This window comes from Dermatophagoides pteronyssinus, unplaced genomic scaffold (assembly GCF_027571235.1).
Source record: "Dermatophagoides pteronyssinus isolate colony J.1.1.1.1 unplaced genomic scaffold, Derpt_VIB-CSIC_2022.12 sq0002, whole genome shotgun sequence".
Taxonomy (NCBI): domain Eukaryota; kingdom Metazoa; phylum Arthropoda; class Arachnida; order Sarcoptiformes; family Pyroglyphidae; genus Dermatophagoides; species Dermatophagoides pteronyssinus.
In genome coordinates, this window is record NW_027461526.1 from 1269042 (window position 1) to 1286355 (window position 17314).

At 26.0% G+C, this 17314-nt stretch overlaps 1 protein-coding gene across 1 annotated transcript in view; it reads left to right on the forward strand.

Moving 5' to 3' along the window:
• Positions 1–1792: 1792 nt before the first annotated feature.
• The window catches only part of LOC113788938 (uncharacterized), a 35949-nt gene continuing 20427 nt past the window's right edge, over positions 1793–17314 (forward strand). Inside the window, exons 1-3 of the mRNA XM_075824504.1 lie at positions 1793–2571; positions 13145–16407; positions 16485–17069. Coding sequence (XP_075680619.1) covers positions 14346–16407; positions 16485–17069 — 2647 coding nt within the window. The 5' untranslated portion in view covers positions 1793–2571; positions 13145–14345. The remainder of the gene's footprint in view (positions 2572–13144; positions 16408–16484; positions 17070–17314) is intronic.

Consider the following 17314-nt stretch of genomic DNA (forward strand, 5'->3'; position numbering starts at 1 on the left):
TGAAAAATATTATGGTTATTTTTTTGGTGAAATTTTCCATCCACAAAAAAAATATATTCCTTTCCTTTTTAAATTTGAATCAAAAATCATCTAGCTATTTTTCCAATGTTTCGATGTTTGGGGATTCTATTTTAGTTTCTTTATGACTTTTTTCCTTTACAATTCACCATTTTCAACCAAAAAAAAAGAAGACATGATGATGTTGATGATGATGAATCAAACTCAAAATTTAAACGACCAACCACTGAAACGAGACTTTTTGAAATCGTTTTTTCCTCTTCTTTCTTTTTTTCGGCTTTCAATCATCCATTTTTCAGATTGTTGGCAAAAGGGAATATTTTAAGAAATAAAAAAAAATCTAAAAGAAACTAAAATCTATTCTTTTTAAAGATACAGTTATTGTTGTTGTAGTTGTTGGAATCGACAAAACCCAAAGATTCATTTATCATTCAAATATGAATAATGGAATTTCTTTCCAATTTCACCCTATTCACAATTGAATTTGAAAAAAAACATAACTTTTTTGACAGTATTCAAAATGGAATGGGTTAGAATATTTTCAATTTCTAAAAAATATTTCATTTATGACCATCATGTTCTCTCTCTCTCACTCGAATGTCAGTGTATAAAATCGATAAATTCTTCAGCATAATATTCATCATTAATGATTATTATCATTATGATAATGAACAATTCTTTTTTTGTTTTGTTTCTTGTTGAATTAGTTCCATCATTATAATTGTTGTCTGTTTATAATTGATTTCAAATACAATTTGCATAAAAAATAACAAATAATTTCTATCAAGGAAAATTTATTTTTATAAAATGTCGAAATAATGATGTGATTTCATATAATGATGTCATCTCATATGGATTCTTGTGTCGAGGACCAACAAAAAAAATTTCATTCATTTTTGAATCATCATAATGATGATGATGATGATGATCACAATCCTACTAATGATTATAGTCATTTAATTAATGATAAAATGGTGAATAATAATGATTGTAAAAATAAATTTGTTTTTTGTTTTTGTTTTGTTGAATATCGAATACGAAATAGTCATCAACGAAGAACTAATTGAACAATTTTGTTTTTATCCTTATTTTTTCTGTTTTGACTTTATTTGTCGTATTCACATTTTCATTTGTTTTTTCCTTCTGTAAGTAACATACAAATTCGATCAATCTAATGGCGTTTAGATTTTTTTTCCTCATATATCTATTCTATTTGTTTCATTTTCGATAAGTTAATGTTGTTTTTATTACTGTTTTTTCAGATAATTTATACTAATTAAACCGATGATGAAAATATCCACTTAAATAAACGAATATATGATATTTCCGGTTTGCGAACCAAACACTTTTAAAAAAAATGAATTTCTTTTTATTGTTTCAACGATTATCAAAAAGAATTTCGAAAAAGATGTAAGATATTATCAAAAATGAAAAATCATTCGCGAAATATCTATACCAAAAAAGAAATTCTTCTTGCTACTAGCATTTTTATGAATTTTTTTACACTTTCTATAGCATTCAAATATTTGATTCAATTGTTTTTTCGCTTGAAAGTTAACGATAGTGTGGTGGTTGATGATATTTGGTTGTAAAGAAAAGTTTTTTTTTTAAAAAAAAAGAACGATATTTTCCCATTATGTGCCATGTGCTTTGTGGGTTAGAAAAAAAAAGAAATAATCTTAAGACATGGGTGCGTGTATTTGATGTGTGTGGTGCGTTTGAGTATATAATGTGGAACATTTGGAACGATGGTTCTAACACACACATGCAGACAGACACTTTTTTGTTTGGGATTTCTATAGATAACGCGGTTTGGGCGCATAATCCAGAAAAATTTTTCTTTGATTTTCGTTTATGTGCATGGCATCTAAGTATATGTAACGTCGATGGCGACGACGACGTCAAAAACGATCCGATAAAGTAATTCCAACAATATTCAGTCATCATTCGTTTTCATTCTTCGATTCTGTCAGTAGTTGTGCTAAATGCAGACAGAATTTTCTTTATTAAAGTACCAGAATTTTTTTCATTTTCACTTTCTTTTTCTTTTGTTTGGTCAAAATATCAAAAACTCTAAAAAACATTGTTTTTTTGCCCAGAAATATTTATCATCCAATTTGCATTCATATTGAATTTGTTATCTATATATGTATGTTTCTGTGTCGTTGGATTTCATTCGAATTTCAAGTTTTATTTGAATATTTAATCTGTTTGTTGTCGTGCTGTTGGCGGTGGTCATTGACGTTGTCCAATAAATTCAACAAAAAAAACAACAATCAAAAAGCTGTTATTTTCTCATTAATGAAAATCCATTTTTAATTACGAATTGAGCAATATAATTGAAAAAAAAATCGTCATCATCATTGTTTATTTTTGTATGTTGTCCAATCCGGTTTTTTTTTGTTTCAATCAATTTTCACTTGTGTTTGTTTGTTCTTTTGTTATCTTTTATAATATTAAAAATCAATTAAAAAACAAATCGTCAACAAAATTTCCAAAAAAAGTGTATATTGTCGATCCAGAAAAAAATCGTTCATTCAATATATATGAATAGTAAGTAATTTCAATCAATTTCATTAGGTAAAATTTTTTTCTGGTTTGTTTTTTGCAATTATTGAATCATTTTCTTTTTCGTCAAAAAAAAAGAAGATTATCTATGATAATTCCCCACAAAAAAATCAAGAACAAAAAATTAGAAAAAAAAACATTAAGAAAGATTTGGTTAATACTTTGAAAATTTCTCATTTTGATTAGATTTTTCTTTTTAAAAAAATATTAGTTCGGAGGAAAAATGTGATAAGATAAATCGTTGTTAAATACCACCTAGTGTTAATACACATATAACACGAACATACCGAACATAAGATTCATGCATCACAAAAGAATCATTACATTAGATTCTCTCTAGAGCATCATTATCATTAAACTATCTTTACCTTAACATAACATACAAGTGATACAACATTCAAAATGTAAGCAAGTTATTTAAAATAAAATAAAAATTATAATGATAAAAATAGCAAATGAGAAAAAAAGAAGAAAATAACAGAAAATAATTACATTCAAGTCCAGTTAATTGAGAATTAATGATAATAGTCAAACAATTAAAGAAAGCAAGAAAAAATCATTTGGAAAATCAAATAATGAGTTTTACTCTCATACATAAAAACCTATCCTCTATGCGTTTGTTTAGATTATAATCACTCTAGAGCAGTGATTCTCAACCTTTTTGTTGTCGCGGCACAATTTTAGAATTTTTAAATATATAACAGTTGCATTTTCAGAATTTCGCGGCACACCAAAGTGCCGCGGCACACGGGTTGAGAATCACTGCTCTAGAGGTTCCATCAATTGATATGGACTTTTAAGTTCAAAATCTTTTCTTCTTCTTTTTTTTATTATACGCATCAATCGTTCCATCACCATCATCATCATATCAATGGCAAGAATTATTCTTTCACGCACACATACACTTACATTATAAAGTGTGAAAATACTTTTTGCTTATCTTTTTTTTCACTTTATTTTCTTTTCTTTTTTTTTGTTGTCAATTGTGCATGTATTCTTTTTTTAGAATATTGTGTTAAATTTTATATTCCTGGAACATCTCAGCAAATCTACAAATACGACAATAATAACGATAGTTGAACAACAACATAAAGAAGAATAATAAAAAAAGTAGGGAAAAAACTACATGGCAACAACAGAACGCACATTTAATTAGCTTTTGATGGCAAAACAACACATATTATCAATGAAATAAAAAAGAGATGTTGAAAAAAGCTGCTAAAAATTCTATACTTATAACATTCTTGTCGAATTAGAAACTTGTTGTTGTTGTTGTTAGTATAGCCAGAATTGTTCAATCACAACAAGATTTTTTTTTTTGTGTAGACACACACACACAGACAAATAAAAGTTAAAGCTATAATAATAAATAAATGAAAAAAAAGAAGCACAAAAAACTTGGAAATAAAATCATCAATTTAAGGAAATTCTTAATTTGGATTTCACCAAAACTCATTCTATATTTATTTTTTTTATTTTTTTTTCATTGTCTCCTTGTTTCTGGGTAAATGAGTACAACCTCTTATTGTCATTTTTTCTTGGGAAACATGTTTGTTGTGTTTTCTTTTTTTGTTGTTGTTGTCGTCGTCGTCGTTTGCTTACATAATGTCGTTCACAAACCCATCCTCTAACAAACGAAAAAAAAGAAAAATTCCATAAAATGAAAAATTAACGGATATGTTCAGGTATGTCTGTGTGTGAGTGTTCATGTTTAGCCTAATTTATTATCATTCCAGATCAAATGATGCGTTGTTGTTGTTGACCCGTTATGTTAGAAATTCAAATAAACTAATTGAATCATTATTCAATATCAGAGATTTTTTTCATGGAAAAATTTTTTCAAAAAAAAAACAAATCTACCTATATATAGAATGTCATTGTCATAATCATGATTTTAATTTAAATCTCCATTAAACTGATTGCCTGAAAATAATATTGCTTGTTAATCAGATTTTTTTCAACTTCATCTTTTTTCCAATCACTATTTATATATAGTGAAATGAAATGAAAATTTTATCAATCAACTAACTCTAATAAAGTTGCAGAAGTTGTTTTACTAGCGGAAATTTTAATATTCTTAAAAGTTAGTTGATTTTTTCCCTTATATACTTCACTTGTATAATCCATTCTATTCCATTACAAATTAGTTGAACTTTTTTTCCTGATCAAAAAAAAGTGAAAACATTTTGTTAGTAGAATTTTATATCGAATAAGGATCAAATATTCAATGATCACGTTTGATTTTTTTCTAGTTTTCATAACAATTTTTTTCATATTCAAAATTTTTTTAAAAAATTGCATATTTTTTATGAATTTTTTCATGAAAAAAAGTTGCACATTAAGCGAAAATGAAAAACATTTCCTGTTGGACATATTGAAATAAGAAAAAAAAATTCCATTACTATTCCAATATTGGTACGTGTTGTATGATCATCAGCATCAAATTACGTGCTTGCATCAAAGGAATGACGATCCAAAATAAAAGTGATTACCATTGTAGAATAATAGGAAATTCTATACATAATCAATTGTTTCTTCTCTCACTTCTTCACAATTATCATCATCATTATCATCAAAAAAAAAATCAAACTCAAAAAATTTTTATATTAAATTCAAGATACACTATACACTGTAAATCATATGATAATGACGATGATTATTATTGAAAATTTGCATTCCAACTTTTTTCTGTCTTTTTCTTCAACCAAAATTCGATCTTTGTCATTATTTTTAGAATATTTGAGGTTTTTTTTACTTCTATTCAAATATTTTCTTCATTTTATTGGGTGTATCTGTGTATGTGCTGGTTATGTATGAATCGGTTGGTTGATTTAGTTTATTATCATTGTGTGTGTGTGTCAGTGAATATATCGTGGGTTATCAATTTGTTATGGAATACATTTACACAGTTTGGCTGCCGTCATTATTGATTAGAAATCTATTCCAGAATGTCTTCAAATATGTAGATTTTTTGGTAAATATTGTCTGTGTTTGATAATAATAAGAAAATATGGTGAATAAAGCGTTAAAATAGGGCTAATGATTAGAATTTTTATCCCCCTTATTTGATTTGAATTGTGAATCAAAAGAATGCCAAAAAAATTAAGAGGCAAAATGCATCAAGAATTTCAATGAGCATGTGATTATTCTATTGCACATTATGACCCATGATTCTTTTATTTATTTAATCTTAATATTTACAATGTGACAAAAGCTTTTTTTGAATTGATTATTTTTTGTTTTTATTCATTTTCATCTTGCTGTCTTTTACTTTCTTTTGTTCATTTGTCTTAATGTATATTTTTCTCATCTGTTTCACTTTTACAACAATTAATTCAAAATTTGCATTAGATTTTTTTTTTCTTTCATACAGAATAAACTATAGAATCTCAAGTCTTTATGGTTGTTTTTTGTTCTGAAAATTCAACAAGCCTGGGCTGAGAAAAAGTCAGCAAAAAAAAGAATAAAAAAGAATAAAGCAAAAAAGCCATCATTCGATAACAATTTGCACCTCTCTTCCATGATCGTAACATTAAACCATCAAAAATAAGAATAAAAATGAATAAAAAAAGTTTGATCATCAAATCAATCATTATCACCACCACCACTATTGATGACTATTATTATTATTCTTATTATTATTGTTATTACTAAAACTATTTTCGTTTATCCACCTTCCTGATATATATTTGACCATGTTTTTTTTATTATATTCAATGTTCAAAGGAATTTATCTATCATACCTAAATGTATGTAGAACGAAATGGGCAAAAAAAAATAACTTTGACAAAATTAATATATTGAGTTATATTTCCGGAATCGGTCAACACATATTATAAATATTCTGTCCGGAAATATCTGACTTTTTTCTTTCTTTTTACTTGTTTTGGTTTTCAATTTCGCCGGAATTTGCTTCACTGCTAATACCTTGATGAAAAATCTATCCAATTTATGTATGTGTGTCTGGATGAAAATAAAAGCACACCATATATTAAATCGAATAAAAATATCTAACCTCTATCCTTCATGAAGTTAATATTTGATTCTATAATCAACCTGATTTTTTTCTTGTGTAGACAAAAAAAAATGACAATCCTATCCCAAGAATATTCAATTTACTATCACTTTTTTTGCGTTTTCATCGAAAATGTGTATTTTTTGACTAGATGATTTCCTGTTATCATAAAATACATTGCTTGAAAAATAAATCTTAGACATTTTTTAAATGAAAGTCTTCTTTTTGTGATTATCGTATGAAACGACTGTATTGATCTAAATGGAATTGTCCATAAATTTCTCTGGAATTTTACAATTTCTTTCATTTTATTATTTGATTTGATATCTTCTTCGATTCTTTTTTTTTGATAAAGTTTCATTTTTTCATGAATTTCAATTGTGATCACATATAAAACTATCAAATCTATTTAAAAAATCGAATCCAATTTAGATTATTTTTTCTTCTTGCCTTACATTTTCAATGATGATATGATTGCAAAATCATCAAATGATTGAACTAAGAATTGGTAAAAAAATGACCAATTTAATTCATGTTTCAGTTAAACACTCACGTTTTTTGATTCCAATTTATTTGCTTGCTGTTGCACGTTGTTTTTTCCTTTTCTCTCTTATTTTATTGCATTTTTTCACATTCAATTTTCTTTTATTTTTAAATTAGAAATCAGAAATCAAATTGTAAAGTCTGTTTTTTTCCTTGACTGAATGTTTGAGGAAGCTCAAGAATAACAACAACAACAACACAATCTAATGTGTATTTATTCTTGTTTCAAATTGTCTGGAACATTCACAGCTAATGTTATTGCATGCATCAATAATAATATGACTACTCCAAAAAAAAATTCTATAATTGAAATCAATGATTCCAATAATTTAATCTAAAATGAACAGCACAAACCGTACGAAAAAAAATCAAATGTATAAATAAATCAAAATGATTTATCAAAAAAATTAAATAGGCTTCTCAATGTCAATCGAATTTCTATGAAATAAACTGGATTTAATTGAATTTGAGAATAAAGCTTAAACGTTATATGATTTTTTTCTGTTGGTTAAACTATCTTTTTGTTAGCCCATTTACTACCACAAAAATAAAATCAAAAATCATTGCAAAAATATTAATATGATTTTTTTTCCTAAATACACTTTTCTCGTATATATGATGAATGTGCCTGTCATTGTTGAATTCAATTTTTTTTCCTAGATCGTTCAATTCACAGACTTTATCGATGTCGATTGTATTGATCATTCAACCAGAATAAAAGTGAAAATCAAAAATAAATTTCCCTTGTGTGTGTTTGTATTTCATCTAAAAACATTCGGTCAATCTCGATCTAAACGAAAGGAGAAAAAAAAATTTGGTTGACATGAAACAGAAACCATGTAATCATTTTTATGTATGTTGAACCAGAGAAAAAAAAATCGAACAAAAATATTTCAGGTTTTAGCTATTTTCCATTTAGATTGAAATATTGAAAATAAATTACTTTTACAAAAGTGAATAGTTTTTCTTTTGAAAAAAATAAAAATTGTAAATAAAAATGATTTTAACTAAGACAAATTAGTGAAAAAAAAACATTCAATAATATTTTTCTCGTTATACCTGATTACGAGAGACTTGAATTTTTTTCAACTTGCATCATAGACGAAAATATATGAGGATGATAATAATGACTGCGAATTTTTTTCCAAGAATGTTTTTTTTCACTCCCATTCCATTTGTGAAAGAAATGCTAATCAAAATCAGCAATAACCTAAAGTAAAAAAATTTCGAAAATTCAAGTTAAGTTTCTTAGAACCATCATTTAAATGTTTTTTTTTTCTTTTTTTCATCTAAGTTTTCCATCTTTGATTTTTGCTTCTATTCATTTACATTTATTTGATATCGCCCACATTCAGTCTTTGTTTTTTTTTTTTGCATTCATGAGAAATGTACTTTTTGTTGAAATAAAATTCGGCAAAAATTTTCAGGATTTTGTTCCACCATCATCACCAATTCTGTCGAACACATTTGGTCGTCATGGTATGTTGTAGTTGTTGTTGTTATTGTTGGAAAATTAGAATTTTATGGAAATTCGTTTTTGTTTTTTTTTCCTCCTCAGCTTTGATTTGAATTGGTTCTATAATTCTTGTTGTTTCTCTTTAATGTGTTTTTTTTATATTTCTCTCTCTATTTGACTTTCTGATTGTTTAAAACAACAACAAAAATATTTGAATGCACATGGATATAGATGAGGAAAAAATTATAATGACAACAACAACAGCAAAAAACAACAAATGAGAACAAAAAGTGAATGAATGATTGCAAATGAAATAGAGAGAAAAAAAATCATAGAATTTGTTAAGAGTAAAAACTTTCTTCAATTTGAAATTTCATATAATTTACATAAAATTCTTATTCTTCGTGATGTTTGAAAAAAAAGAGAAAACAACTCAACATTAATCTTTAATTAAAATCTTACTGTATATGGTTCGTTTTATCGAGATTTAAATACGTTTTGATAGAATAATAATAATGAAAAAAAAACTTTATTTCTTCTTTTTTATATTCCATTTTTTTCATGCTAATGATGATGTTCTGTACATGATAACTCTTAGGATTTTGTTTGTTTGTTTGCCTTTAGTTTTGCATATGATGATGATCTATTAGCAGGCCAAAAAAGCTAATTATTCTTCTCTTTCCACTATATAAACATAGAAAGAAGGAAACATACACAATGGGTTTTTTGTTGCACTTTTCAATACACACATATATACGAAAATATAACCTATAGAATTAAAACTTGATGGATTGCCTACACTATATTTTTTTGCTGTTCTTTTAAATATTACTTATGATGTTCGTGAAGCCTTTGGGTTTCCCGGAAGTTAATCGTTTTATTTCTTGGAAATATCAAAATTTTTTTTTTGTATTTGACCATCCTCATCATTATCATGATCATCTACTTTTGTTAAACTTCTGAAAATATAAATAAAAAGTTTTTTTATTTGCTTTTTTTCACCCATACGATGAATGTTGGCTTCACTGACATGCATTTTCATTTTTTTTTTAAATTTTTTTTTTGAAATGAATTTGAATTTGATCCATTTCAATATTGTTTTTTGTTGAGCTCAAATCAAATCATGTGAAATGTACCGAAAAAGGAAAAGAAAAAATTGTATATATTCTCATTAGATAAGATTTTTTAAAAGGATTTTGAACTTTTTTTTTTGCTTGTAATGCTTTTTTTGAAATTTTCATTAATTCTTATCCTTTTATTCGGAATAAAAGGAAATTTAATTAGAATTTTTTTTTTGAAAAACTTTTCAAGCTCGATGAAAATTAACTTAGTGATTTTTTTCATTCGCTCTATTATTTTTTTTTGTGTTGCATTTTTAAAATTAAAAAAAAAATAACACTCGAGCAAAAATAATAAGCGAATCCATTTATGATTAAAAAAATGCATATAGATCATTACTTTGTAATATTTTCTCCCTAGATGAATATATAAATTGAAATATTGTTTTTCAACCCCCACTTTTTCAGCTACATCTCACATGATGATCTAATTAATTCTGCTTATTTTCAATTTAGTTGAAAAAAATTTTTTCCATTGAATTTTATTTTGAATCAAGCAACGAACAGAAAAAAAATATGACAAACAATGATGATAAATGTTTGATTGTCATGAATGAATATCACCATTGTTTCCTGTTTCATGGTATCATTTAAATCTTAATTTTTTTCTTCCTATTTTTATTAAATTTCATTTTTATATGATTTTTTTCTGATTAAAAATGGAAAAAAATGTTATTCTTGCAATAAAATTCATGGTTTTTTTTTGCATATCTTCATTTTTTTAACAATACATTTTTATTATATTCGTAGAATACATTCAGTAACAATAGATTTTATAGCCAAACAATAGTGCTTGTATGTGTATGTGTTTTGATGTGAATATGAAAAAATAATTTCATTTTTTCACAACAAAAATATAATAATTTTTGATGTTTCATACTTTGGGTGTGAGATAAAGATAAGCCCAGAAAAAAATTCCAAAAGTTGCACATGAAAAAAACAAAAACAAAATCAGTAAATAAATAACTTTTTCTCGATAATCATCTATTACAAAATCCAATTTATCGCATCATAATGTTATCCCCATTTCATTTTCATCTCCATTTTGCTTACGCTATTGCTGTTGTTGTTATTCGAATGACTTTTACTGATTTTGATTTCTTAATGATCATCATTATAATCTTCTATTATCATTATGGATGAAACATTGCATGGTACAATTGTATTGTATTTTTCTGTGTTTGTACGTTCGAAAATCGATTTATTAAAAAAAAAAAAAAAATATCTGAAAACCATCAATGAAACATCACCATCACCATTGGATTGAAGCTTTTAAGTAGGATTTTCTTACCATTATTTTTTTGGAAGAAAGTATTCGATAGAAAAAAAATCGAAAAAATTTGCGGTACAATCTTTCCCCTTCATCTTGATTTCATTAAATGATCATTTTGATTTTTGAGATTCGTTTAGTAACTTGAATCATAATAATAAATAAATCGAACTATTCGAATCCAAATCAAATAATATTGTTGGTTGTTTGTTTTCATCGTTATTTTCTTTTCATTCAAATGTTAATGGTGATCTTTAGCGTTATTCCCTTTTATCAGCTAGTTTTTCTTTCTCCGGTTTATTCTTTCTATAGACATTTGTCTATGTTTCTATGGGATTAAATCTTTCTTGAGAAAATACAACAAAACAAAAGCAAAACAAAACAGAAAAACATATTTATACTCCTCTCTTTCTTGTTTTCCAAAGAACAAAAAAAAACTCAATCTTCTTGAGTGATGTTATTCGATCCTTTCAACTATTCTTATTTTTATTCTGTTGGATGGTTAATTCGTTTGTATAAAAATAACATGCTGTGATTTGTTATTTGTTATTCGTATCATCTTATGGTCTGTTTTTTTTGACATCCATTTCATTTGTTTTATTATTATATCTATTATTTCCTTCTATTTTCATATGTTTATCACATACACAAACGAAAAAAAAGTGAATCAAAATCTTGAAAAAATTTTGGAAAATGTCCTCATCTTTCAACCAAATTCTCTTACAAACTTACCTTATTTTTTTTGTTTGTTTGTTATATTCTAAATTGTTGAGGTTGTCATTATCGTTTGTAGATGATGATGATGATTATGGAAAAAAAGTTTTTTCCACAAAATGACAATAATAATAATGAGTGAAAATGACAACAAATACCCAGAAGCAATCATTAAAATATGTTTTAGAATTGTATAGTTTACTTTTTTTTAGAAAAATTTTTTTTCACTAAAATGAACAATGCTTAATCATTCGCCATTCGTTATTATCAATATTATTCTGTAAATTTTAAAATTTTACATTGAGAAAGAGAAAAATTGTCATCACTTATTTCTTCGATATGAAAAAAAAGAATGAATGCATAAAAAAGCCAGAAAAAACAACCGATAACAAAATCAAAATTCAATAGAAATATCTCTCGCTATACTTTTGGTATCCAAATGATTGTTGTTGTTGTTGCTGTTATTGCTATTATTATGATTTGTGTCAATGATGATGTCATTAGAACTATTGTTGTTGTTGTACGATTCATAATTTTGTTGAATAAAGAATATTGTTGAATAAAGAATAAATTTCATATCTATGTTTGTATTTTAAATTATTTAAATTCAAAATTCTTTTCTATAGTTTTCTTGTTACTTTCAAACAATTGTGTGAATACTTCTTTATGGATTTTCAATTCTTTTGACATAAGAACCAAAGTTTGTGTTTGTTTGTTTTTGATTCCTGACTTGTTCTAGATACAATTTCTTCTATTTTTTTTTTTTGTCAATGAATGTTTTTATAATTTGTCCATGTTTTTGTGTATGAGAGGTGTTGGATTTTCTATTTTGGTTACCAAAATATTCTATAGTAAAAAGTATTTATTTACTAAAATTAGATTTTCTTTTCAATTTTTTCCCCAATGCAAAACAAAAATCTTCAATTTACTTCTTTGCTATTCTTTTGAAACTTTGTGTTGCAAAATTATTGAACAAAATGAATAAAATTGAGATAAAAAAGTTGAAGTGAAAAAAAAGTATTTATTCAATTCTTGAATCACCAATAATAAGTACATCTTTATCTTCTTATCTTTTCTCTTTTGCATACAAACAAAAAATGAATGTAAAAATAATGGTAATGGATTTTGATTTTGATAGAAAAGATTTATTTCCATTATTTTTTTTCTCTATTCCAATCAATAAATGTTGAAATATTGAATTAAATTTTGTAACAAATCTAATGAACTTTGTCTATTTAGATTTTTTATTTTGTTGGGAAGAATTCACTGGATTCGAAAAGAGAGAAAATTGAATATAGTTGAAAAATTCAATTTCGTTCAGACATAAAAAAAACTTTTTTCCATTTTTTTCAGAATTTTTCATGATTCTGAATTATTTTTTTCCCTTTAACCAAAATGCCGAATTAATCTGATTTTCTTGTTTTATTTCTCTGAAAATATAGATTTTGAAACGAAAAAAAATCCAAATAAACTAATATCATACATTCAGTTGCAATATTGGAAAATATGGCTCGAATATAATCCAAATAACCAAACAACGACAAAAACAAAATCATCGTGAAAATAATCGATTGAAAACAAAAGAATCCAAAAAACAAGAATTTTGAACTAACAAAAAGAAAGTTGCATCTTCAACAACAACAATAACAACGACCAAAAACTGGGTGAAAAAGTCACTTCTTTTTATTGTTTATAGTTGGAAAAATATCAAGTCGAAGAATATGATTGCATAAGTTTTGGACATATGATTCATGTTTAGTACAGAGAAAACTATATAAGAGAAAAAATTCTGATGACAAATAAATGAATCAAACAAAAAAGAAAAGATCAATATAAAACATCAGTTTTTCAGAAAATGATGATCGAGTACTATACTGTGTCCTTCATATTTATGTTGTAGTTGTTGATCTCCAAAAATAAAACATAAAACATTCGAAACAATTCAGTCTAAACTATTGATCTGACTTTTTCTTTTGACCATAGTTATAATCATCATCGTTACTGGTCAAAAAAAAACGACAAAGCAACAAAGCAAAACAATTGACATATCTCATTCGTACATCATCATCACATATGTCATCTTGTTATTCAAGAATACGTCGAAAAGAATTAGATGACAATGACAACATTGTTGTCATCACATCCTATACAACGATGGCTTCAATAAAAATAATGATGATGAGGATACCGTGCAAAATATAAGAATCACTTTCATTCATTATTGTTTATTATTATTTTATATCAGTACAAAAAATAAAAATAAAAATAAATAAATAAACATAGAAACAACATCATTATTATGATCATCAACCACATTTGATGGTCACTACGGTGATGATGAAGAGATAGTTTTATTTTATTTTTCTCTCTTTTGTTTGTTTGAGTAAGAAAACGTGAAAAAAAATTCTATCACATCACAGTGGTTAAGTAGCATCTTGTTATTTTTATTCTCTTCTTCGCATCATCTTTTTGTTATTTTAACTAAATCAATTTCATTTATCAAAATTGTCTCCTGGTTTGAGTTGTTGTTGTTGTTGTTATTATATTGATTCGGGTTTATCTCAAGACACAAGAGAATCATATATAATAAAGGAAAAAGATCTTTTTTTCACAAAATTGAAAAAAACACACACAATATTAACAATGACAAAAAAATCATTATCGTTGGTCACTTATATATTTCGGCTACCATCAATGTTCCTGTTTGCCTGTTTTCGATTCATTTTATTATCATTATTATTATTTTTGATCGTTATTGTATCAACAATATGGACAAAAACGACGACACTAACAAAGTTGACCAATAATTCTATTGACATCAATCAAACTGTTCCAATCACCATCAGTGCCCATTCTAATCATTATAATCAAAATGATGATAATGAAATAATTTCGGAATTGCCATTCATAAACAAATCAGTTAGAACGACAGATGTTCAAAATGATTTATTCATTTCAAATAATAATAAATTATTGTACATAAAGAATATGAATGATAGCCAAAATGATCAGCAAATGTTGTCAACAATCGTACATTCCAGTGCCAACCATAATGATAAATTATTAAATTTTATTACTAGTAAAAATGATAATGAATCTAATTTTTCTTTATCTTCAACATCAACGAAGAATCATAAGAATGACAGAAAGCAAAAAGAAAATTATTTCAAGAATTCTGACAACAGTATAGTGGAACGTCAACAACAACAAAAACAACTTTTCAATAAATTGACAATAGCCAAAATTTCTGACCATGATAATGATGATGATGATGATGGCGATAATCGAATTAAAACAAAAATGCGAAGAAAAACAAATGAAATAGAACAAAATACAAAGACAATGAAGAAAAAATCTGAACAAAATGAAAATAATGTTAATAAATCAACAACAATACATGATTCTATAATGAATCAAAACAAAGAAATGACGTATGCCAAATCATCATTATTACCATTTGATTTTGATCAAAACGAATCATCATCAATAACAATGACAAAAATCATTGATAAACACAAACAAACATATGCGAGAAGAAAAAAAGGAAATGAAACATCATTATTATCATCGTCATCATCATCTAATCAACAGATACAAAATGAGAATTTTCATCCTCATCAGCATATAGTTTCAGAATTGAATCAGAATTCTATTATCATTGATGAACATCATTTTGATAATAATATTAATAATGATGGTGATAATAATCATTGGGCTGAAAATTTATCAATACCATTATCATCATCATCATCGTCAACGTTTGATCATGATCAACTTAATTCATTTTATTTGGATTCATTCATCATAAACAACAGCCACCATTCTCAGCAACAACAACAACAACAGAACCCTATTTTAAATACAAAAGAATATTATTCTGATGGAAAAAAGAATGATTTGATATATAATGACATGAATATAGTGGAAAATAATGATGATGATAAACAACAAAACAAAAAATCATACGATAGAAATCTGATTAATGAACAACAACAAAAACAAAAAAATAGAATAAAAATCAATGAACAATCAAATGAAAAACGAATAATACAGTTGTTTGAAAGAATTTGTCAGCAATCATGGAAAAATCAGACGAAAAATAATAAAATTCAAAATGAAACTAATTTGAATAATCTAGCAACAACAACAGTGGAAACAGAATTAGGCCAAATTTTGAAACTATTACAGAAATGGCCGTTATATTCATCGAAACATCAGCTATTGTCATCTCATTATTCATTATTGAATGATACTAACATCAACAACATTATTGGCAACATATGCCGACAACAAATAATGAGCAAACAATACCAACATCAGTTGATGATGATGATGATGAATAATATAAAAATGCAGAAAAAGAATGAATTGATCCCGGAAACAAAGAACAAAAAGGAAGAAGATCATCAACATGATCATCATCATGATGATACAATGAGCAACCAAGGAATCATGGATAATAATAATAATTCGATTAGTCTGACGAAAATGTTAGCGAAGCACGAAACAGAGAAACAAATGTTAACAAATAAAGAATTTAGCTCCATACTACATAATGATGTTGATCATCATCATCATAGTCGAACAAAAAATATTGGTCAAAATTCTAATTCCGGTTTGCAATGGAAGACAATAATCAATCCAAATGAAAGAATGTTGTCAACATTAATCATGGATCACAAATTTAACAAACAAAATGAAACAGGTAAGATTGAATGATATAAATTTTATATGGAAAAAAATTTCTCATTATTATTTTCATCCATCATTTGTATGCTTAAGATTTACATCATGTCGATCATGATAAAATTATTGTAACAAATAAAAAGATTAATGACAATATACAGCCGTTATTATTTGATAAAATAAACGAAAAAAATAAACATCTGCTGTTAAACAACGATAATAATAATGCTAATAATAGTGATATTGGTGGAACAATCTCTTTTAATCAAACAATAAACGACAATAGAAAATTTAGAAAAGAATCAAACATTTCTGATACGATTATCATTAATAATAATAATAATAAAAGTGAGAATAATTTGAATGAAATTCAATTGGGAATAAATGTTCCAACACAAAATATGATGAAAATGAAAAAAATTTTAGTAGAAAATGAATCTACAATGAATATCTATGAACATGAACATAAAACTAATTACAATAACCAACTTTTTATCAATGTTAATGATGGATGGAAAAAATTGTCATCGTCAGCATCATTACAACAACAACAACGACAAAATGAAAACGATCACAAACAACAACAATGGCCAGATCAAAATTCAAAATCAACGTTATTCGAAACGACAACGATGGTCATCATCGATCGACAAAATAATAATGACAAAGATTTTAATTCTGGTATGTTTAGTTTTTTCTCATTTATTTTTGTGTTGTGCATGTGATCCATTTGAATTTGAATGTCATGAATTGCTTTATGGTGGAATATATGTGTGCGTGTTCAAAGTTCATTGTTCTTTCTGAATATTATTTCCTGTGTATGTGCGTGACTATTTATTTATTTTTTCCGATGCTCATCAATTCTGCACTGTCTTTGGTTTCTTATTCTTTTGGATATCCATCACCACATCTACAGTAATCGAGAA